The 25501-nt window shown below is 39.8% G+C and overlaps 1 protein-coding gene across 3 annotated transcripts in view; it reads right to left on the reverse strand.

The window, feature by feature from the left end:
* LOC133645171 (solute carrier family 4 member 11-like) overlaps positions 1 to 25501 on the reverse strand; it is a 96539-nt gene that overhangs the window by 11394 nt on the left and 59644 nt on the right. For 2 of the 3 annotated variants that reach the window (XM_062040020.1, XM_062040022.1), the window contains 13 exons: positions 22733 to 22783; positions 20960 to 21046; positions 20188 to 20231; positions 16367 to 16589; positions 16111 to 16192; positions 13243 to 13366; positions 12961 to 13170; positions 7166 to 7250; positions 6965 to 7090; positions 6776 to 6889; positions 3663 to 3795; positions 410 to 483; positions 87 to 339 (listed from right to left, as the gene is read on the reverse strand). In XM_062040020.1, the coding sequence (XP_061896004.1) occupies positions 87 to 339; positions 410 to 483; positions 3663 to 3795; positions 6776 to 6889; positions 6965 to 7090; positions 7166 to 7250; positions 12961 to 13170; positions 13243 to 13366; positions 16111 to 16192; positions 16367 to 16589; positions 20188 to 20231; positions 20960 to 21046; positions 22733 to 22783 (1606 nt within the window). Of the gene's footprint in view, positions 1 to 86; positions 340 to 409; positions 484 to 3662; positions 3796 to 6775; positions 6890 to 6964; positions 7091 to 7165; positions 7251 to 12960; positions 13171 to 13242; positions 13367 to 16110; positions 16193 to 16366; positions 16590 to 20187; positions 20232 to 20959; positions 21047 to 22732; positions 22784 to 24395; positions 24442 to 25501 lie in introns of those variants that run through there. The other variant, XM_062040023.1, reaches the window with a different exon arrangement.

The raw sequence follows: 25501 nt of genomic DNA on the forward strand, positions 1-25501 counted from the left end.
AGCGACTTATACTCCGAAAAATACGGTAATGCCACAATATGCGTTTTATTCGATTAAACACACTCCTTCGCGCCGATGTGGCCTACCTCCTTTTGATGAGGTAGAGGGTGTACCCCAGCCACAAGGTTCCCAGCATGAGGAGCAGGCACAGGATGGGGATCTCTCTGGAGCACAGCACCAGAGACTTGGGCAGGAAGGCCGAGGCGTGACCTCCAGCGTGTGCGTCGGGACGGGCCTCCGTCACGTTCTTCAGCCTTTCGAGAACCTGGTTTATCTCGTGAAGCACCAGCGTGCCGTTTGCGGTCGCCAGGGAGGGTTCGTGGAAGAAGTGTTGAAAAACTGGATCACGTGAGGGAAAGACGCCATTATTACGTCGCCGACTATTCTTATTAAAACCCGGTGGACCCACTTTTAACCGTGCCCTTCACCGCATCGCCAACAAACGCCACGGAGATGAACAAGGCGATGACTTCCTCTGTGGAGCTGGGGAGATACAAGCAGACACAACGTAAGGGCACAGAACGTGATGAAACGTGGCAGCACGCACTAAAAGAAAGGAGTCATAACACCGTCTGTCCTCGCCTCGAGGTCACACCACGACAAGAAGGTAGTCAGAATGCTAAGTGCGATAGGTCGTTTTTTTGGTCTGTGACGACCAAACGTGGCAGGTTACTGTGGTGAAATGCTATTTTTAAAGACTTTCTGCAAAAAAGACGGTCAAAAATCCTCTATACCAGTGTATTTCAACCACTGTGCCGTTGCCGTGAGATACAGTCTGGTGTGCCGTGGGAGATTATGCCGTTTCACCTATTTGGGTTGAAAATATTTTTTACAAACCAGTAATTATAATCTGCAAATAATGTGCCGTTGAGTGTCGGCGCTGTCTAGAGCTCGGCAGAGTAACCATGTTATACCATACCATACCATATCAGGCGGTGGAAGTCGGTAGCTAATTGCTTTGTAGATGTCGGGAACACGTCGTGTAAGACGACAACGGTTTGTCGTGATCCCAATATGCAGGCGACAGCGGGAGGCAGCATGCAGGTAAAAAGGTATCTAATGCTTAAACCAAAAATAAACAAAAGGTGAGTGCCCCTAAGAAAAGGCATTAAAGCTTCGGGATGGCTATGTAGAACGAAACTAAAACTGAACTGGCTACAAAGTAAACAAAAACAGAATGCTGGACGACAGCAAAAACTTACAGCGTGTAGAGCAGAGACGGCGTCCACAAAGTGCATCCGTACATGACGTGACAACAATGTCCACACAAAAAAAGATAGCAACAACTTAAATATTCTTGATTGCTAAAACAAAGCAGGTGCGGGGAATAGCGCTCAAAGGAAGACATGAAACTGCAACAGGAAAAGCCACCAAAATAGGAGCGTAAGACAAGAACTAAAACACTACACACGTGAAAACAGCAAAAAAGTCAAAATAAGTCAGGGGGTGATGTGACAGGTCGTGACAGTACACCTACTTTGAGACAAGAGCTATAGTGATGCATGCTTGGTTATGGTTTAAATGCATATCCAACAACTGCGACAACGACTTTTTACTGTCAACTGAGTTTCATTTTTTAATGATTTCTGCTGGTGGTGTGCCTCCGGATTTTTTCAATGAAAAAAATGCGCCTTGGCTCAAAAAAGGTTGAAAAACACTGATCTATACCATTGGTCCCCGACCTTATTTGTACCAGGGACCGGCTTAATGTAGGCATTATTTTTACGGACCAACAAATACAGCAAAAATAAATTCAAGAAAACACTAAACTCTGAATGAGTGGGAGCTTGTTTGGTCCCCGGAAGATCAATGGTATATACCTATATCATCAAGTTTGGTATACACTACAGTATATACCATTAACCTGCCGGGGACTGCAGATGGAAATTAGCCTCTGGCTACAATCTGGCACATTTACATTTTATATGTTCAGTAATTGTTGCATGTAAAAAAAAATATTTTCAATATAACTAGATGAGGCAATTCCTGAAGGAATTGTGTGCGAATGCTCCCATGCTGAAGTTGAACTGAAATGCTAACAGAATGTAGTATGAATGTAAGAATAGTTTGAATGTTGGAATGGTTTGAATGTTGAAGAGTTTGAATTTCCAGAAAAAACGGAATTTGGTTTGGAACTTGGGAACGTGTTAGTTTGAATGTCCAGGATGAGTGGAATGGTTTGAATAGTTTGAAAAATGTGGGAATTGTGCAACTTGGAAAAATTTCCCATTCTTTTCAATGGGAAATTCCTTTAATTTGGGAATTTTGGTAAAAGCGGGACTTTTTGAAAATGATTAGGAGCATGAATGTCCTGAATGAGCTGAATTGGTTGGTGTTAGAATTGTTTAAATCGGGCAAGAAATGTTGAAGTAGTAAATGGTATTGGGGAATTTCCGGAAAATCTTTTTTTTAACTTGGAAAAAGGGTAGTGTGAATTTCCAGAATGGGCGATTGTGTTAAAGGTGGAATGTTTTGAATGGGTTGAAGAATGTCGGAATTGTGGAACTTTGAAAAATGGCCAATTCATTTTGAATGGGGATAATGCAAAAAAAAAAAAAAGGACTTATGGGAAATCCGGGAATTGTTTAAGTAGAGCACACAATTCCTGAACAGGCTGAACATTTTGAAGTTGAAACGGTTTGAATCAGATGAAAAATGTGGAAGTTCTGGAACTTTGAAGAATGTCCCATTGATTTCAATGGGAATTTCAGAAAAAATGGGGCATTTCGGGAAAAGCGGGAATATTTTTGAAAATGGTTAAAAACTTGAATGGGCTGAATGAGTTGAAATGGTTGGTGTTGAATTTTTTCCAAATCGGTGGAGAAAAGTTTAAATAGTAACATGTTGAAATGAGAAATAGTATTTCGGAATTCCTGGAATTTCGGTAAAACCGGGAATTTTTCCAGTTCAAAAAACAACTTTGTTTTTTGTCCTGATTAAGAGGAATGTTTTGACGGTGGAACGGTTGAAATGCGTTAAAATGTGGAAGGAGTAGTCGCCAGAATAAAGGGTAGAAATAGGGCTTTGGAAAACCAGGAATTCTGGAAAATCCTGGAATTTTTTTGAACTTGGAAAAAGGGTAGTTTGAATTTTCAGAATGGTGGAATGTGTTGAAGGTGGAATGGTTTGAATATGTTGAAAAATGTGGAAATGGTGGAAGTTTGAAAAATGGACAATTCATTTTGAATGGGAAAAATGTCCAGGAATACCTTGAATTCTGGGAAATTTGGGAATTTTTGGAATTTGTCAAGGGAAAGCCTGCGATTCCCGAATAGGCTGAACAGTTTTAAATTGGAACGGTTTGAATCGGGTGAAAAATGTAGAAGGTAGAGCGCGCCAAAACCTGGAGAAGAAGAATAAGAATAAATAGATGAGTTTTGGTGTAGAAAACCATGTGTGTGAATGCTTTGGAACATTCACACAATTAATCATGATTGATGAAAAATCACAAATGTTATAATCTGATTCAGAAAATTAATCATTGACAGCACTAGTTTTGTTATACAACTCTAATTCTAAAGTCTTATAAAGGCAATAGTGTTATTTCCAACAGAAAACAACTCAGAAGTCAACCAGCGTCTCAGACTGGACTTAGTAGTTCCGTCTGACTTCTACCAAATACGAAAGCAGGGCTCCACGGCAAAATGGTGTTGTGCATTCACCGTTTGAAGAGCTTCATCACCAGGCTGACGTTGAAAAAACCTCCCAGGATGAGGAACAAACTGTTCCACAGACCGATGCAGGCGTAGAACGCGTCAAAGTCGAGGGCGTAGTCGTCGCAGATGCCTCGGATCACTGTGAACAAACACGAGGATGCGTTAGAAGGGTGGCACTGTTGGTATAGACCAGGGATGGCCAACTATTGTTTGGAGGGACACGTTTCTAGAAAGCCAAGGACCTGAGGACTGGACTTATCCCTTCTTATTTAGTATATTCCAAAGTACATACAGTAGACATTTGATTTAGGTATATTTGTTTTGTCAGAGTTAAAGGAGTGATCTGCTGTTTTTGAAGGGGAACTGCACTTTTTTGGGAATGTTTCCTATCGTTCACGATCATTATGAGAGTCAAGAAGACAAACGTTTTTTTTTGCATTCTAACATGTAAAAATCGTACCATTAGCAATGCAGCTAATGGGAGCAATCAATTCTACCTCTAAATTATTTTAAAATGCATTCAACAACAGCCAACAATACTTAATTTATGTTCCGTAACCTGTATAATAACCAAGCTGTAGCGACATTGTTACTGTAAGAGTGAACACTGAGGAACTATTTTTCTAGCGTAGTAGCACATCGGCATGCTTCGGTATTAGCCGTAAAAGCTAGCTACAGAAAGGGATAAGCCAGCATCTACAACATGAAACGAGTTTGAGTTTGTAATGCACAACACAATGCGATAAGACACCAATCTGTACTGACTGAAAAATATGAACAATCATATTACAGTTAAGTATTATTTCATGTTTTGTTTGTACACAGCTAGCCAGACAGTGTATGTACTGTAGTTGTAATAACACACATGACGTGCTGCATGTATCATGATTGATATTAAAGTGACTCACTGGATGGACAGTTGTGCGTTTGGTCCAGCTGGCCGAGGACGTTTTTTCGGTTTGTTTGTGTAAGCACGCCATTTATGTCGAAATAGCTTGGCTCCAAATTCCACATTTGCAGATTCAAATCACTTTCACCTCACTCTCTCGGCGTCCGTCTGCTCCAACGTCTCACCCTTCCTTCGTGCTCGCTTCTACAAGCAGCAGTTCATCCTCGGTATATTCAGCTTCAAAAATATAAGGTTGTGAATCCTCATTTATCCAAAAATAGTCGTCTTCGTTGTTTATCGATTCTGCCATGACTAGAAAACACGTGCGTTTGTTTCCGGAAGTAGAAACACACATTTGTTGCCAGAAGTCGGAAGTGTGTTGCTATGGAAACAGAAATCAATGCGCGGGAAAAAAAATCAGTCCCGGAAATGATCAAAATAGGGTAAATATTGTACATGTTACATATTGTTATGAAGGTGTCTGTTACTATATTACATCTATATATATATATATATATATATATATATATATATATATATATATATATATATATATATATATATATATATATATATATATATATATATATATATGTATGTATGTATGTATGTATGTATGTATGTATGTATGTATGTATGTATATATATATATATATATATATATATATATGTATGTATGTATGTATGTATGTATATATATATATATATATATATATGTGTATATATATATATATATATATATATATATGTGTATATATATATACTTGCAGTGTGTACATTGTACATATTGTTATGGTGTATGTTACTACATTATATATATACTTGTGGTGTGTATATAAAACATATTACATATTGTTATGAAGGTGTCTGTTACTACATTATATATATACTTGCAGTGTGTATATAAAACATATTATTTATTGTTATGAAGGTGTCTGTTACTACATTATATATATACTTGCAGTGTGTATATAAAACATATTACATATTGTTATGAAGGTGTCTGTTACTACATTATATGTATATATACTTGCAGTGTGTATATAAAACATATTACATTGTTATGAAGGTGTCTGTTACTACATTATACCTATATACTTGCAGTGTGTATATAAAACATATTACATTATGTTATGAAGGTGTCTGTTACTACATTATATATATACTTGCAGTGTGTATATAAAACATATTACATATTGTTATGAAGGTGTCTGTTACTACATTACATATATACTTGCAGTGTGTATATAAAACATATTACTTATTGTTATGAAGGTGTATGTCACTACATTATATATATATATATACTTGCAGCGTGTATATAAAACATATTACATATTGTTATGAAGGTGTCTGTTACTACATTATATATATACTTGCAGTGTGTATATAAAACATATTACATATTGTTATGAAGGTGTCTGTTACTATATTATATATATACTTGCAGCGTGTATATAAAACATATTACATTATGTTATGAAGGTTTCTGTTACTACATTAGACATATATACTTGCAGTGTGTATATAAAATGTTGCTGGAAGGTTTTGGAGTTGTTTTAGAGGCTTTGAAGGCTACAACGGTGACTTCCATTAGCTGCATCTTCATCTTTAAAATCCTAAAAAAAAAAGGCGTGTGTTCTTGTCTCTCATAATGATTGTGAACGATAGGCAAAATAAATAAGTTTGCCTTTAAGGATCTTCTGCAAAAAACTAGTCAAAGATCATCTCTATGACAGCACTCTAGTGTTTTTAAGGTTCTTCTGCAAAAAAGGTTAATTGAACTGAACTCGAAGGCCACCAGTTCAATAGGTCAAGACGATGAAATAGAGAGGACCTAAGATGGAACCTTGAGGAACACCACTAGTTGAACTAAAGAAGTTAAACTACTACTGACTAGATCTGAAGTAAACAAACTACAGCAACATTTTACTTACATAAATGACATTACAAAAAAAATGTAACTGCCAAAAAGGAGAGGACTTAAAGCGGTGCCTTGAGGAATGCCTCACTTATGTAAATCACAAGTTTGGACCGCAGTGTTTGCTAGCAAGGTTGAAATGTCAATGCAAGGATCTGCCAATGTGTGGTCCAAGTTCCTCTTTGCAACACCAGCTCTCTACTGTTTTTAGGAATGTGCTGCAAAAATGTTTGTCTCCCATGTTTTGAAGTGAACTGGAATTGGGCCAGTTGAATAGCCCGGGTGTACAGTAGATGTAGAAGTACGTACCGCTAATGAAGATGGCGAGCGGCGCGGTGGTCAACGGAATGACAAGCGGGGAGCCGGCGAATAAGGCGTAGATCACACCGCCGATGCTCTGGCCGACAATGGTCTTCTGAACATCTGAGAAAGACACGTGGCCCTAGTTGTCAGTCTTTTTATCACACCGTCATTGTGAGGTGTGACATTTAACACCACCTATCTCCCCTCGCGTGCTTTCGTCGTTCAGAGAGCCGAATGCGATGGCGGGCAGCAGGATGGCGATGTAGAGGAAAATGGCGGTGGTCGTGTACTTGAGCAGACAGCGGTCTTTCCCGATGATACCTTCAGTGGTCAAAGTGGTGTTAAAGAACAATCTCTGAAGTGAGGCGAAGACCGCCAGCAGCGTTTACCACCCACCGTCCGTGTAGTCCGAAGGGTAGAGGGGCAGGCGGCGGCGGAGGTCGTCGTAAACACCTTTACCGGCTTTGAAGAACTCCTTCCACTGCAATGGAAACAAGACCACGTGAACTGGGTAAGAAGCTACTTAACCAACAGGAAGATAGGCGAACACACTTCCACAGAGCTAAAAATATGTTGTGGTATACCTCAGGGATCAATACTCGGACCAAAATTGGTCAATCTCTATATAAATGACATTTGTAAAGTTATAAAGGACTTAAAGTTAGTACTATTTGCAGATAATACAACAGCCTTTTGTTCAGAAGATATTAAAGATGGTTTGACAAAAACAGACTATCTTTGAATGTCAGTAAAACTAAAATAATGCAATTTGGTAACCGTAGAAGAGAAAGTCAAACACAATTACAAAGAGATGGAGTAGATATAGAAAGGGTAAAAGAAAACACATTTTGGGGTGTAATAATAGATTAATTGGACATTTCATGTAAAAAATATATAAAATAAAGTAGCAAGAAACAAGTCAATAATGAATAAAGCAAAACATGTTCTAGACCACAAATCACTTCATATTCTCTACTGCTCACTAGTGTTACATATCTGAGTTATTGTGCAGAAATATGGGGAAACAACTACAAATGTGCGCTTCATTCACTTCCAATGTTAGAAAAAAATATAATTTCATCATCATCATCATTTCTTTTTATTCCTTTCATGAAAATGCATATATACAAGCCATATACAGTTGACACTTTCATTGTTTTTTTTGTTTCTTATACATTTCCATGATCCGAAAGGAGCAGATGGAAGAATACCATTCTTATATTTATCTGCCCCCTTTTTAACACAAATTATTTTAGATGACTTTATCACTGTTCCCTCCACCAGCACCCCAACTCCAACATACTTTTAATTTTCGTTTAAGCATTTTCAAAATGACACGTCCAATCAAAAATCAAAAATCAGTTTGATATAATTCCAGTTGTCTCTTTTTGTAACTCTTTTTAAATTCAAGTCTTTGTCTAGAGAATTCCATGCTTTCACACCAGCAACAGACAAGCACATTTGCTTCAAATTTGTTGGCACTCTTGGATGTTTAAAATCATACGGCCTTCTGTGGTTCTCATCTTCAGACGTGAACACAAATAACTTTTGTAAGTCCTTCGGAAGAACTTTATTTCTAGCTTTGAACATCACTAATAGAGTATGCAATTCTACAATGTCTTTTAGTTTTAATAATCCTGACCTAATGAAGAGTGGATTTGTGTGGTCTCTATAGTCTACTGTAAAAATGATACGAATTGCTCTTTTCTGTGAAAGACATAAAGGCATTATGTTGCTGTGATATGTATTTTCCCATATTTCTGCACAATAATTGAAATAAGGTAGAATAATTGAGCAATATAACATCCTCATTGTATTAAACAGGAAACTGTATTTATCCTTGTTCAAAATAAATAAACTTTTAGATACCTTATTTTTCACATGCAATATATGACCTTTCCATGTCAACTTTTCACACACTTAGAATAATACATAATGTTGGATGTAGAGAACATACAAACCCTTTATGTATTAAATCACAATTATTGAAATTCAACAATTTAGTGCATGTGCAAACAACTAAAATGATGTATAAAGCCAACTATAACCTGCTAGCCAAGAATGTACAACAATTATTCTCAACAAAAGAGGAGAAATATAACTTTAGAGGAAAATCTAATTTTAAATATTTGTATGCTCGTACAATACTTAAAACTTTTAGTATATCAGTATGTGGAATGAAATTATGGAATGGATTAAGCAAAGAAATCAAACAAAGCACCAATATAATTCACTTTAACAGACTATTCAAACTACAAGTGTTCACAAAGTAAACAGAACAAGAATTATGATGAACATCTTGAACCCTTTTTTTCCCCTTTTTGTTTGAGACAAAGATTATTTAGGTATTTAATATTTGTATGCTTGCTATGGTATATTATTTATTTGGTCACTGTTCTGTTACAGACAACAAGGAAATTGGATAAAATTGCTATGGTATGAAAAGGGGTAGAATTAAATAAGCTCAGCTTCTTCCTACTCCTTTTCGGACGTGCTGGAATGAAACAACTGGAAATGGGTGATGCATCACATTGTATCGTTTGCATGTTCCAAATGCACTGAAACTGAACTGAACATGTTAGCTGGTCAGTACGCTGGGTTAATATTTGAAGAGCTGCAAAAACACAAATTTAGGGTGTTTTTAAAGAAGCTGACAGAGACAGACACCTCACACCTTGCCGTCACCAAGTGGCTAATATCTTCGTAAATAAACTCAAAGATCCTGAATACGACAGGAGCGTTCTGCTGTTTTTAAGGACCTACTCAAAACCAGTAGGCAAAATATGTTCTGTGTAACAGGTGTGCTCTGCGGTTTTTAATTGTATACTATAAAACAGTGTGAATCAAAGATCCTTTATGTGACAGGAGGGCTCTAAACGTGTTAAGGACCTACTGCAAACTTGGTAGTCAAAGATCATCAATATGACAGGAGCGTTCTGCTGTTTTTAAGGACCTACTCAAACCAGTAGGCAAAATATGTTCTGTGTGACAGGTGTGCTCTGCGGTTTTTAATTATATACTATAAAATACACTAATTAAAGATCCTCTATGTGACAGGAGGGCTCTAAACTTGTTAAGGACCTACTGCAAACTTGGTAGTCAAAGATCATCAATATGACAGGATAGTGCTGCCATTTTTTAAAGACCTACAGCAAAAATGCTGGTTAAACAATCCTTTTTTGGACAAAATAGCACTGCTGTTTTCAAAAAGACCTACTGCAAAAATGCTCGGGAAGACCCTCAATATGACATTAGCGCGTTGCTGTTTTTAAGGACCTACTACAAAAACGCTAGTTAAAGATTCTCTGTATGACACTGGTGTGCTGTTTTTAGGCATACACTGCAAAGTGTTAGTCAAAGATCCTCTATATAACAGGAGCCATCTGCTGTTTTTAAGGACAAACTGCATACATGTCAGCCAAAGGTTTTCTATGTGACTTGTGTGCTTTAAACATATTCTGCAAAAACGCTCAACCAATATCCTCAATATGACATGAGTAAGCTGCTGTTTTTGAGGACCTACTGCAAAAACACTAGTCAAAGACCGTCAATATGACATTAGCTTGATGCTGTTTTTGAGGAGCTATTACAAAAATGTTAGTCAGACACTCAATATGACATCAGCACGATGCTGTTTTTGAGGAGCTATTACAAAAATGTTAGTCAGACACTCAATATGACATTAGTGCGATGCTGTTTTTGAGGACCTACTGCAAAAACGCTAGTCAAAGACCCTCAATATGACATCAGCACGATGCTGTTTTTGAGGAGCTATTACAAAAATATTAGTCAAAGACACTCAATATGACATTAGTGCGATGCTGTTTTTGAGGACCTACTGCAAAAACGCTAGTCAAACACCCTAAATATGACATCAGCACAATGCTGTTTTTGAGGAGCTATTACAAAAACGTTAGTCAAAGACACTCAATGTGACATCAGCGCGATGCTGTTTTTGAGGAGCTATTACAAAAACGCTAGTCAAAGACCGTCAATATGACATCAGCGCGATGCTGTTTTTGAGGACCTACTGCAAAAACGCTAGTCAAAGACCCTCAAGACATCAGTGTGATGCTTTTTTTGACGACCTACTGCAAAATCGCTAATCAAAGACACTCAATATGACATCCGTGCGATGCTGTTTTTGAGGACGTACTGTGAAAATGCTAGTCAAAGACCCTCAATATGTCATTAGCGCGATGCTGTTTTTGAGGAGCTATTACAAAAAACGCTAGTCAAAGACACTCAATATGACATCAGTGCGATGCTGTTTTTGAGGAGCTATTACAAAAACGCCAGTCAAAGACACTCAATATGACATCAGTGTGACGCTGTTTTTGAGGACCTATCACAAAAACGCTGGTCATAGACCGTCAATATAACATCAGCGCAATGCTGTTTTTGAGGACTTACTGCAAAAACGCTAGTCAAAGACCCTCAATAAGACATCAGCACCATGCTGTTTTTGAGGACCTACTGCAAAGATGCTAGTCAAAGACCCTCAATGTGACATCAGCGCGATGCTGTTTTTGAGGAGCTATTACAAAAACGCTAGTCAAAGACCGTCAATATGACATCAGCGCGATGCTGTTTTTGAGGACCTACTGCAAAAACGCTAGTCAAAGACCCTCAAGACATCAGTGCTATGCTTTTTTTGAGGACCTACTGCAAAAACGCTAATCAAAGACCCTGAATAGGACATCAGTGCGATGCTGTTTTTGAGGACCTACTGCGAAAACGCTAGTCAAAGACCCTCAATGTGACATCAGCGCGATGCTGTTTTTGAGGAGCTAATACAGAAATGCTAGTCAAAGAAACTCAATGACATCAGCGCGATGCTGTTTTTGAAGACCTTCAAAAACGCTAGTCAAAGACCCTCAAGACATCAGTGCGATGCTTTCTTTGAGGACCTACTGCAAAAACACGAGTCAAAGACCCTCAATATGACATCAGTGCAATGCTGTTTTTGAGGACCTACTGCGAAAACGTTAGTCAAATACCCTCAATGTCATCAGCGCGATGCTGTTTTTGAGGAGCTAATACAAAAGCGCTAGTCAAAGATCCTCAATATGAAGTGAATTATATTTATATAGCGCTTTTCTCTAGTGACTCAAAGCACTTTACATAGTGAAACCCAATATCTAAGTTACATTTAAACCAGTGTGGGTGGCACTGGGAGCAGGTGGGTAAAGTGTCTTGCCCAAGGACACAACGGCAGTGACTAGGATGCTGGAAGCGGGGATCGAACCTGGAACCCTCAAGTTGATGGCACGGCCACTCTACCAACCGAGCTATACCGCCCCAATATGACATCAGTGTGATGCTGTTTTTGAGGACCTACTGCAATAACACTAGTCAAAGACCCTCAATAAGACATCAGCACGATGCTGTTTTTGAGGAGCTATTACAGAAACGCTAGTCAAAGACACTCAATATGACATCAGTGTGACGCTGTTTTTGAGGACCTATCACAAAAACGCTAGTCAAAGACCATCAATATAACATCAGCGCAATGCTGTTTTTGAGGACTTACTGCAAAAACGCTGGTCAAAGACCCTCAATAAGACATCAGCGCGATGCTGTTTTTGAGGACCTATCACAAAAATGCTAGTCAAAGATTCTCAATATGACATGGGTGCTCTGTTGTTTCTAGGCATACACAGCAAAATGCTAGTCAAAGATCCTCTATGTGACAGGAAAACCTTTAGAGACAATTACAAAAGAGCGAGTCAAAGATCGTCAATATTATAGAAGAGCTTTGCAGTTTTTATTCACCTACGAGTCGAAGGTCCTCTCTGCTGGCTTCAAGGACCTTCTCTATGTATAAAGATCTGCTGTGGTTGAAAGGAACTTGGTAGAACCACAATATGCCGCACTACCCATAGAACCTTTCTCCTCCCCAACACCACTTTCTCCATGGAGTGTTAGAGTCTGAATGTCCACAGTGGACACCATGAAACACTTAAGTCTGCACACGTTCTGCTGCCAGGCAGACTTGGCAGACTTTTTATCCAACCCATCTGCCTCTCGCTCCCCAGGTCCGGATAGCGGATTGCGGACTCGGGATAATCACATCGTTTGGCACTTGGTGGCTCCTCATACAGTATTTACATGCCTGGCTGCAGTGCTAAACCACGGGAAGGACTTTGAGAGAACATGCGGGTTTATTGTTATACGGTCTTTAGCCGTACCTTAAGTGCTTTGCCTTTCCGTGGATCGGAGTCATCCACGTCCTCGACTACGGGATTCACCCTGACCATGGACAGCTGCTGTCGCTGGCGGACCAGTTCTTGCTTGAACTCCTCCCGGGTCTTGGTCTCTAGAAGTTTCTGTCTGAAGGAAATGTCTGAGAACATGGTTGCGAATGTTCTTCCCAGTTCAATGGCGGACTTTGTGCTTTTCTGTGAAGGGGAGGATGGAAGCGGTCAGAAGAGGTTTGCGGTAGGAAGTGCACTACTTCACGGGGTTTTTACTGTTCTGTGCGGGGCCAGGATGAGGACGACGTAGCGCGCCTCGCAGCAGTTGACCCCCCAGTTCTGCGGCCTCTCCAGACGTGCGATGCAGACATGGCGTTTCTGCAGGCTCTTCACCTTGCAGCTGATCGGAAAAGTATCGCCTGTTAGTTAGCACATGACTACGTCAGCAATGTAAAAAAAAAAAAGGAGGTATGTTTTGAGATTTTCATTTTTGTTTCATCTGACATCACATGGACAAAGATAAGACCTTCTGGAGGAAAGTTCTGTGGTCAGATGAAACAAAAATGTAGCTGTTTGGCCACAATACCCAGCAATATGTTTGGAGGAGAAAAGGTGAGGCCTTTAATCCCAGGAACACCATGCCTACCGTCAAGTATGGTGGTGGTAGTATTATGGAACTGGTGCTTTACAGAGAGTAAATGGGACAATGAAAAAGGAGGATTACTAGAGATGTCCGATAATGGCTTTTTTGCCGATATCCGATATTGTCCAACTCTTAATTACCGATTCCGATATCAACAGATACCGATATATACAGTCGTGGAATTAACACATTATTATGCCCCGCTGGATGCATTAAACAATGTAACTTTACCATGAATTGATTAACGTGGACCCCGACTTAAACAAGTTGAAAGTGGGCGGGGTTCGGGGGGGCGGGATTTGGGTGTATATTGTAGCGTCCCGGAAGAGTTAGTGCTGCAAAGGGTTCTGGGTATTTGTTCTGTTGTGTTACGGTGCGGATGTTCTCCCGAAATGTGTTTGTCATTCTTGTTTGGTGTGGGTTCACAGTGTGGCGCATATTTGTAACAGTGTTAAAGTTGTTTATACCAGTGGTCCCCAACCTTTTTGTAGCTGGGGACCGGTCAACGCTTGAAAATTTGTCCCACGGACCGGGGGGGGGGGCTGGGGGCTGGGGGTAGTAAAAAAAAAATTTTTTTTTCTTTTTTTTGTCATAAAGAAATACAATCATGTGTGCTTAGGACACTGCAGACTGTATTGATTTATATTGATATATAATGTATATATTGTGTTTTTTATGTTGATTTAATAAAAATATATATATATATTTTTTTAATGTCTTGTGCGGCCGCGGCCCGGTACCAATCGGTCCACGGACCGGTACCGGGCCGCGGCCCGGTGGTTGGGGACCACTGGTTTATACGGTCACCCTCAGTGTGACCTGTATGGCTGTTGATCAAGTATGCATTGCATTCACTTGTGTGTTTGTGTAATAGCCACACATATTATGTGACTGTTTGTATGGAGGAAAAGCGGACGCTATAGGCAGTGCCTTTAAGGCACGCCCCCAATACTGTTGTACAGGTGGAAATCGGGAGAAATTTGGGAGAATGGTTGCCCCGGGAGATTTTCGGGAGGGGCACTGAAATTCGGGAGGGTTGGCAAGTATGACAATAGCATGCTTACAGTTAGCCTTAGTGCAATACCAACATATATAACACTGAGGTGTATAAAAAACAATGTAGCATTCTAAAATGCTAACTGTAACGTGTCAAGCACCAAAATATATCACTCTGAGGTGTGCACCTGATATTTGTTTAAGATGCTCGCCTGCTAACGTTAGCATGCATCAAGTATCAAAATATGACTGAGGTATATACATTAAAAAATACATACTAACTAGGGATGTCCGATAATGGCTTTTTTGCCGATATCCGATATTCCGATTTTGTCCAACTCTTAATTACCGATACCGATATCAACCGATACCGATATATACAGTCGTGGAATTAACACATTATTATGCCTAATTTGGACAACCAGGTATGGTAAAGATAAGGTCCTTTTTTTAAAAATTTATAAAATAAAATAAGATAAATAAATTAAAAACATTTTTTTGAATAAAAAAGAAAGTAAAACAATATAAAAACAGTTACATAGAAACTAGTAATGAATGAAAATGAGTAAAATTAACTGTTAAAGGTTAGTACTATTAGTGGACCAACAGCACGCACAATCATGTGTGCTTACGGACTGTATCCCTTGCAGACTGTATTGATATATATTGATATATAATGTAGGAAGCAGAATATTAATAACAGAAAGAAACAACCCTTTTATGTGAATGAGTGTAAATGGGGGAGGGAGGTTTGTTGGGTTGGTGCACTAATTGTAAGTGTATCTTGTGTTTTTTATGTTGATTTAATAAAAAACCGATACCGATAATAAAAAAAAAAAACGATACCGATCATTTCCGATATTACATTTTAAAGCATTTATTGGCCGATAATACTAACCTTAGCATGCTAACAAGTTAAGTTAAAGTACCCATGATTGTCACACACACACACTAGGTGTGGCGAAATTATTCTCTGCATTTGACTCATCACCCTTGATCACCCCCTGGGAGGTGAGGGGAGCAGTGGGCAACAGCGGTGGCCGCGCCCGGGAATAATTTTTTGGTGATTTAACCCCCAATTCCAACCTTTGATGCTGAGTGCCAAGCAGGGAGATAATGGGTCCCATTTTTATAGTCTTTGGTATGACTCAGCCGGGGTTTGAACTCACGACCTACCGATCTCAGGGCGGACTATCGTTTGTTTAGTAACAAAATATTTGACGCTGAGGTGTATACCTGCAAAATTAGCACAAAAGCATAAAAAAAATAACTACGGGCTGCACATTTGACACCCTGCGTCGACTCCTTTTCAGTGGTTCGTACACTGACTACTCCGTCTAAATATCCGGGTGTCAATCTCTAGAAACAACATCCTGTGCTGATACCAGTAGGACATGGCCCCTTCTGCAGAGTACAATGATTACTCAAAAGTGAAAACAAATATGGCGCACTGCCCCGACTGCAGAGTCCGCACTTTAAAGCCAAGGTTACGGCCATGTACTCACAGAATACAGAGCCAGGACTGCTGATAATGAATGCCAGTGGCCGTGGAAGTCACCCCCTGAATGGTCTCTGACAGAAGATGGACTGTCGGGGGAAACAAAGACGGAAAAAAAAAACAAGCTTCAACGTCACTCTCTGAGTGTTGGTCATCTTCCATCCATCCGTCCATGTTCTACCGCTTGTCCCTCTCGGGGTCGCAGAGGCGCTGGAGCCTATCCCAGCTGCCCTCGGGCGGAAGTCGGTTTGTCATCTTCTTACCGTTCAGCTCCCTCCTGCCCTTGTCTGTGAACAGCGAGCCCATGACCTGGTCCACGTCACAGCCCCCATCACGGGTGTCCTCTGCCACACTGCTCAACATGCGCCTCAGGACCTCGTCCAGCGTGGCGGCGTCCTCGTCCAGGAGAATGCTCGCCTCCACCAGGAAGGCGTCCAGGTCTCTGTGGGGCCGGACCTCCTCGTGGAAGTCCATCGGCTTCACGTACTATTTGGAAGGCGGGGGGAGGGATTAATGTTACTTAAGGTCTTTATTCACTGTATCAATTCATGGCTATTTATAGCGGTGTCCCGATACAACTATTGCACTACCGATATTGGAACTCATACTGATATTAAATACGATATGATATCAGCACGAATCTAAGTAGCTACTTTTAATATTTTGTGGGCAGGCACACGACATTGATACAACGTTGATTATATATACATGTCCTTTAAAACTGACGTTGAAACAACATTGCAAAATAGTTGTATTTGTAAATTGAGACAACGTTGATGGTTGGGAGATGACCAAAATTCAATGGTCAAATCAACGCCACAACCTGATGTTGATTAAACGTTTACACAAGCATGTTGTTTCAACGTATTTGTGTTGTAGAGTTTTGGTCTGGAAATGACCAAAATTCAATGGTCAAATCAACGTCAGAACCCAACACTGATTAAACGTTGTCAAAAAGTATGTTGTTTCAACGTTGTATTTGTGTTGTAGAATTTTGGTGGGGAAATGACCAAATTTCAATGGTCAAATCAACGTCAGAACCCAACACTGATTAAACGTTGTCAAAAAGTATGTTGTTTCAACGTTGTATTTGTGTTGTAGAATTTTGGTGGGGAAATGACCAAATTTCAATGGTCAAATCAATGTCACACCCTGACATTGAACAGACGTTGTCAAAAATCATGTTTCAACGATGTATTTGTGTTAATTTTGGTTAGGAAATGATCAAAATTCAATGGTCAAATCAACGTCAGAACCCGACATTGATTAAACATTGTCAAAAAGCATGCTGTTTCAACGTATTTGTGTTGTAGAATTTTGGTTTGGAAATGGCCAAAATTCAATGGTTAAATCAAAATCAGAACCGGACATTGAATAAATGTTGAAAAAAAGCATGTTGTTTCAACGTATTTGTGTTGTAGAATTTTGGTGGGGAAATTACAAAATTTAAATGATTAAATCAACGTCACAAACTGATATTGAATAAACATGGTCAAAAATCATGTTTCAATGTTGTATTTGTGTTGTTGAATTTTGGTTGGGAAACGACCAAAATTCAATGGTCAAATCAACGTCAGAACCTGACATTGAATAAACGTTGACAAAAGCATGTTGTTTCAACGTATTTTTGTCGTAGAATTTTGGTGGGGAAATGACCAAATTTCAATGGTCAAATCAACGTCACAACCTGACATTGAATAAACGTTGTCAAAAATCGTGTTTCAACGTTGTATTTGTGTTGTTAAATTTTGGTTGGGAAATGACCAAAATTCAATGGTAAAATCGTCAGAACCTGACATTGAATAAACGTTGTCAAAAATCATGTTGTTTCAACATTGTATTTGTGTTGTAAAATTTTGGTTGGAAAATGGCCAAAATTCAACGGTTAAATCAACATCAGAACCTGACATTGAATAAATGTTGAAAAAAGCATGTTTCAATGTATTTATTTGTGTAGTAGAAGTTTGTTTGGGAAATGACCAAATGTCAATGGTCAAATCAACGTCACAACCTGACATGTTGTTGTTTCAATGTATTTGTGTAGTAGAAATTTGTTTGGGAAATGACCAAAGGTCATTTGATTTGTCAAATCAACGTCACAACCTGGAATTGAATAAACGTTGTCAAAAATCATGTTTCAACGTTGTATTTGTGTTGTTGAATTTTTGTTGGGAAATGACCAAAATTCAAAAGTCAAATCAACGTCAGAACCTGACATTGAATAAACATTGTCAAAAATCATGTTTCAACGTTTTATTTGTGTTGTTAAATTTTGGTTGGTAAATGACCAAACGTCAATGGTCAAATCAACGTCACAACCTGACATTGAATAAACGTTGTCAAAAATCGTGTTTCAACGTTGTATTTGTGTTAAATTTTGGTTGGGAAATGACCAAAATTCAATGGTCAAATCGTCAGAACCTGACATTGAATAAACGTTGTCAAAAATCATGTTGTTTCAGCGTTGTATTTGTGTTGTAGAATTTTGGTCTGAAAATGACCAAAATTAAATTGTCAAATCAACGTCAGAACCTGACATTGATCAAACGTTGTCAAAAAGCATGCTATTTCAACGTATTTGTGTTGTAGAATTTTGGTTGGGAAATGGCCAAAATTCAACGATCAAATCAACGTCAGAACCTGACATTGAATAAACATTGTCAAAAATCATGTTTCAACGTTTTATTTGTGTTGTTAAATTTTGGTTGGTAAATGACCAAACGTCAATGGTCAAATCAACGTCACAACCTGACATTGAATAAACGTTGTCAAAAATCGTGTTTCAACGTTGTATTTGTGTTAAATTTTGGTTGGGAAATGACCAAAATTCAATGGTCAAATCGTCAGAACCTGACATTGAATAAACGTTGTCAAAAATCATGTTGTTTCAGCGTTGTATTTGTGTTGTAGAATTTTGGTCTGAAAATGACCAAAATTAAATTGTCAAATCAACGTCAGAACCTGACATTGATCAAACGTTGTCAAAAAGCATGCTGTTTCAACATATTTGTGTAGTAGAATTTTGGTTGGGAAATGGCCAAAATTCCACGGTTAAATCAACATCATAACCTGACATTGAATAAATGTTAAAAAAAGCATGTTTCAATGTATTTATTTGTGTAGTAGAAGTTTGTTTGGGAAATGACCAAAGGTCAATGGTCAAATCAACGTCACAACCTGACATTGAATAAACGTCAAAAATCATGTTTCAACGTTGTATTTGTGTTGTTGAATTTTTGTTGGGAAATTACCAAAATTCAATGGTCAAATCAACGTCAGAACCCAACATTGATTAAACGTTGTCAAAAAGCATGTTGTTTCAGCGTACTGTATATGTGTTGTAGAATTTTGGTTGGGAAATGGCCAAAATTGTACGGTCAAATCAACATCAGAACCTGACATTGAATAAACGTTGACAAAAGCATGTTGTTTCAATGTATTTGTGTTGTAGAATGTGTTGTAGAAACCAAAATTCAATGGTCAAATCAACGTCACAACCTGACATTTAATAAACGTTGTCAAAAATCATGTTTCAACTTCGTATTAGTGTTGTTGCATTTTGGTTGGGAAACGACCAAAATTCAATGGTCAAATCACCGTCAGAACCTGACATTGAATAAACGTTGTCAAAAAGCATGTTGTTTCAACGTTGTATTCGTGTTCTAGAATATTGGGAAAAGACCAAAATTCAATGGTCAAATCAACATCATAACCCAACATAGAATAAATGTAGTCAAAAAGCATGTTGTTTCAACGTTGGTTTTGTGTTGTAGAATTTTTGTCTGGAAATGACCAAATTTCAATGGTCAAATCAAGGTCAGAACCCAACATTGATGAAACGTCGTCAAAAAGCATGTTGTATCAATGTTATGTTTGAGTTGCTCAACGTCAGGACCTAATTCAACAAGTTCTCAACGTTGTTTCAATGTCTTGTCCCTGCCGGGACGTAATTAGCAGATTTCAGATCCAAGCCGATGTCTTCTCATACTTGTTTTTTTTTGCTGAAAATATCCATATCCAATATCCATATCGGATCGGGACAGCACTAGCTAATATATATTTAGACAAAATCCCATTTTCTTACCTTCCTTGTTGTGTTAAGAAGACCAAACCCTGGCCCTTCTCCTTCTGCCAATAAAACAGTACAGTCGGTTACATTGTTTACAGAAACCTTCACAAAAAAAAAAATATATATATATATATACAAATACACAGAGGGTGTGGCTCAAAAGAGGGTGTGGTTTGATGGATTTATCTGTGTGATACAATTGTAATACGATTTGACTCCAACCTAAGTTTGTTTAGATGCATGTTTTGCATTATTACAAATACTGCACATGATAAATTATTTATTTTTAGTGCAAAATAACACACTGAACAAAAAAACAGATGTGGGCTATACCATTTTAATGTGTTTATGTTATTGACGGGGATTGATCCAGCAATTTTCTGCTCTGGACTGAATGATCGCACACTTTAACCGCTAGACACCAAGAGTTTCCTGTTAATACCTTTATTATTTTTATTATATATAAAACATTATCTCTCTGGTTCTCCTCCCTTTAGCGACTCGCCCTTATCTTGCAACTGACCACTGATTGGTCAGCTGCTGCATGCTGTCAATCAATGAGCTTGCGGGCGGTCTTAAGGGACAGGCTTCGGTCTTAGCGGGCGGTTTTCCACCTGGCACAAGTGTTTGACTTGTTTCTATTCATTAGCGCTACATTATTTTAGGACATTAATCCGCCTTTTGAACAAGTGAAGGGGACATGTTCCCCCATCTTAAATGGCGTCTTTGTTTATGTTGTACTAAGCTGTGACCTCAGCTATCACCCTGTGTGATGCACGCTACACACCTGGCCCGCTGAGTTCGTTCTGGCTGTCATAGATGCTTTCGGCCGAATTCTTCCCATAATCCTCTTCTTGCTCTCCATCCTTCAGTGCTGTGGATAAAGCTCAAACTCAATTCCTTCACACTAGCGGGGTCCAGATATTATCCTGTTGCAAGCTGCACACATTTTTTTTTAACCATTTTTTTATATTCTTTGCTGGGGTGTTCAGCTCATTGGCTAGCACTGCTGGAATCGACTCTTAATCAGTGGGGGATTTGTGGTCTCTGGTTTGAGCCCTAGACTGCACGGGACGACCACTTGTCACACCAGCACACTAAGCTAGCCAAGGCTCCTGAGCCCCTGACCAGCGCTGCTCTTGAGGCATCGGGGAGTCAGGTTGACCTAATGTTTTAGCGCATGGCTAAGCTGGCTGTCACCCTGGCATTTAGGGTCAAGCCCCCCCCCCCCCAAAAAAGCAGAGTGACCAATACCTGCCTCCAGTGTCATATTGGCAGGAAAGAGTGGCACACATCAAATCGTCAAAGAACCTGTACTGTACGAAGTAGTCTGTTATTTTGGTTTGCGGGTGTGACTTTTGAAATATTTGGGCCGTTTCCAGTTTTTGTCTCTGTGTGTCGTGGTCTAATTCAGGCCATGCTAGTTCTACCTGCCGCAGGGCGACGACAAAAACTAGCAAGTGATCTCATACAATGGCCAATCGCCCCAAATATTGAACTCTCTTGTGTCGAGAGGAGTTATACTAGCCACAAATCCACCGTTTTGTCGTACATCCATCCATCCGTTCATTTTCTGCTGCTTATCCGAGTCCGGTCTAAGCAGAGATGCCCAGACTTCCCAGTCCCCGGCCACCTCCTCGAGTTCTACAGGGGGGATACTAAGACTTTCCCAGGCCAGCTGTGAGACATAGTCCCTCCAGCGTTGTCCTAGGTCTGCTTCGAGGTCTCCTCCCGGCTGGACATGCCCGAAACACCTCACCAGGGAGGCGTCCAGGAGTCATCCGTAGTAGATGCCCGAGCCACCTCAGCTGGCTCCTCTTGACGTGAAGGAGCAGCGGCTCTACTCTGAGTCTCTCCCGGAGACCGAGCTCCTCACCCTATCTCAGAGGGTGATCCCAGACATCCTGCGGAGGAAACTCATTTCTGTCGCTTGTATTCCTTATCTTGTCCTTTCGGTCACTACCCAAAGCCTGTGACCATAGGCAAGGGTAGGAACGTAGACTGACCGGTAAATCGAAGAGATTCGCCTTCTGGCCCAGCTCCTTCTTCAGACCGGTGCAGTGACCGCATCACTGCAGACGCCGCACCAATCCGTCTGTCAATCTCGCGTTCTATTCCTCCCTCACTTGTGAACAAGACCCAGAGGTACTTGAACTCCTCCACTTGAGGCAGAACTTCACTCCCGACTCGAGGGGTGCAGTCAACCCTTTTTCGACTGAGAACCATGGCCTCATGATCCTTAACACTTAACGCTCGGCTGCTTTGTCGTACAATTCCCCCAAAACAAGTCCCCCTTTAAATTAACACCTGCAGCCCCTCGCAAATCAATACCATTGGCCCCTGGGCGGAAGCCTCCTTTGTGAGGATTGAGGGAATTAACCCGAACCCTGCCTGAGTTTTGACTGATGATTGTTCCCTCGACCTAGAGATCACCCGCCTCGTTATTTGGCCGTTAATCAGCCTCCCAAGAACACATTCCTGATATCCTGAGGAATGAGACCATGACAGTTCAAAGCCATCAGCACAAATACACGCAAATTAGAATACTTGAGCTACCAACCCATTTCCTGGAAAACATATCCATTCTCGGAGCTCCCGGTTGGTGGGGCATCTGCAGAAGAGAAAACACATAGATAAGGTTTGCTTTCAGCGTAGTTTACTCTGTGGATGTCCATTCATCCATCCATTTTCTACCGCTTGTCCCTTTTGGGGTTGCGGGGGATGCTGGAGCCTATCTCAGCTGCATTCGGCCGGCAGGCGGGGTACACCCTGGACAAGCTCGCCAACGTGTTTTTATTTCTGTCACAATGTGATTTTCATCCTGGGCTTTTTTTATGCATATCCACTCCCTGGTCACAGCATTAGGCACACTTGCACCAATGTAAGCCTCTGTAACGCTAACTGCACTCAAGTTTTGATTAGGGACGTAGAACCAAATTCCGGGCCCTCGCATACAAGACGTGTAAACCCAGCTTCACCGCTTCATACTCCCTTGGTATGTTTACACGTGAGAAAACAAATTAATGATTGCACGCTTCTGGTTAAAATCAGATTTTTAAAACACATGTAAAAACCTAATTAGGTTTTTGACTTTTTAAAACTAGAGCACATCTAGACATGTCTAAAAAAAATTGTTTTTTGTTCCCCCAAAAAAGTTAGGACCATTTATTCTAAAGGGGCCAGAATATGGATACAAACAATTATATAACCTCATTATTCTCTTACATATAATCTGAATCTGTCAAATGTTCCTATACTTTGGAGTGTAAAGTAGAGATTATCAAATTTTCGTAAGGTTATCATCATAATGCCATCCATCTTCTTCTACTTATCCGAGGTCTGGTAAAGGGGGCAGAAGCCGAAGCAGAGAAGCACAGACTTCCCTCTCCCCAGCCACTTCGTCTAGCTCTTCCTGGGGGATCCCGAGACATAGTCCCCCCCAATGTGTCCTGGGTACTCCCTGTTAACCCCTACCAGTCGGACGTGCCCTAAACTGGAAGGCATTCTGACCATTTGCCCAAACCCCCTTATCTGGCTCCTCTCGCTGGAGCAAACTCATTTGAGGTTGTGTAGCTCATGACCATAGGTGAGTATAGGGATGTAGATCGACAGGTAAATTGAGAGCTTTGCCTTCCGGCTCAACTCCTTCACCACGACGGACCGATATAGGGTCTGCATCAGAGGACCGATCCTTCTGCAGATCTCACGGTCCACTCTTCCATCACTCGTGAACAAGACCCCAAGGTACTTGAGCTTCTCCACTCGGAGCAAGAGCTCGTCCCCAACCCAGAGATCGCACCCCGCCCTTTTTCCGGGCGAGAACCACAGACTCTGACTTTGAGGTGCTGATTCTCATCCCAATCCCATCGCACTCTGCTGTGAGAGCTGAAGATCCTACCCAGATGAAGCCAGCAGGACCACATCGTCTGCAAAAAGCAGGGACCTAATTCTGCAACCACCAAACCGGAGACCCTTACGGACCAAGCTCTGACACCGATCATACAGGGAGCAGTCGGTCCGGTACCCCATCCTCTTTGAGCACTCCCAACAGGACTTCCCGAGGGACACGGTCATCATAATAATACATCCTTATTATTATGTTTATATTATTATTAGTGTTTGTATTATTAGTTTTTAAAACCTAGTGACGCCTCCGTTTTTAACTTTAATCATAGGTCTTTGAACGCACCGCAATGAGATGCAAAATTGAGACGTGAACATACCTTGGCATCTCTCCATGTTCCAAAATGTTGGCTCTGCGTGTGAAAACTTTAAAGGTGACTTTGATGACGTTAAGTCGCGTGTTCAAAGTTGTCCAGGGGGAGTGAACCATTTTGCATTTTTGATAGGGGGATTAGGGAATCTTTTAGGCGTTTTTAATTTAATTCAAGCCACTTTATTGTTGAAATTTCATGGCTATATTAATTTGATTTTAAATTTGTATGATATGTTCTTTAATAACTTGCATGTTCAAATGGCAGGAAAAGAACATCTTCAAACTCGACAAAAGCCCAGGGGCCCACTCTATACAACGTCCCTACTTAACCCCGCCCCTTGTTTTGATTGACACTGTCAGGAAGAAGAATTAGGATAATCGGTTTTTGTTTTGTTATTTGATTGAAAAATTTGACATACGCGTTTGTACGATTCGATCCTTCGATACTCTACACAGCAATCCACATCGCAATGCAAAATAAAACAAATTAAATACAATCCTCATACAGACACAACATGTTAAAAAGTAAACATTAAAGACAATATAAACGAGATTAAAATAAAATAAATAAAAAACGAGGCTTCTTTAAAACAACTTGAATTCATCCAATAAAGATAATAATTTAAGGCCTTTTTATTTTCAACCATTTTCCAACATTTAATGAATAACTTGAATTCATTAAACCAACTTCACTTGAAGAAGGCACATTTTTGTGTATGAAAAGGCTTCCAATATAACAATATTTTTTAGGCTGCTGCAATCTTTAATAAATATGCCGAATTGTATCTCTTGTGTAGTAAAAGGGGAGATCACTATACCTCTGCCTTTAAGCCAATCTCTGATATCCTCCCAAAACAAATGTACAGTATCACATTCCAAGAATACATTATTCACATCTTCTATAGCAGTGATTTTACCACTTACCACAAGTAGTGTTTTATTTTCCTATGTTCAAACACAGTGTTACTGTTCAAACTGTGTGTAATGTTATAAACAAGAAGTATACTCGTTAAATAAAACATCTGCCTTGTTTTTAATGAATAATAAGACCTACTACGCTACTGTATTTTAATGTTGCTCAGTATGATGGCACTTTGAAAGCCAGGTTTTTTC

The sequence above is a fragment of the Entelurus aequoreus genome, linkage group LG28, assembly GCF_033978785.1.
Source record: "Entelurus aequoreus isolate RoL-2023_Sb linkage group LG28, RoL_Eaeq_v1.1, whole genome shotgun sequence".
Lineage (NCBI taxonomy): Eukaryota > Metazoa > Chordata > Actinopteri > Syngnathiformes > Syngnathidae > Entelurus > Entelurus aequoreus.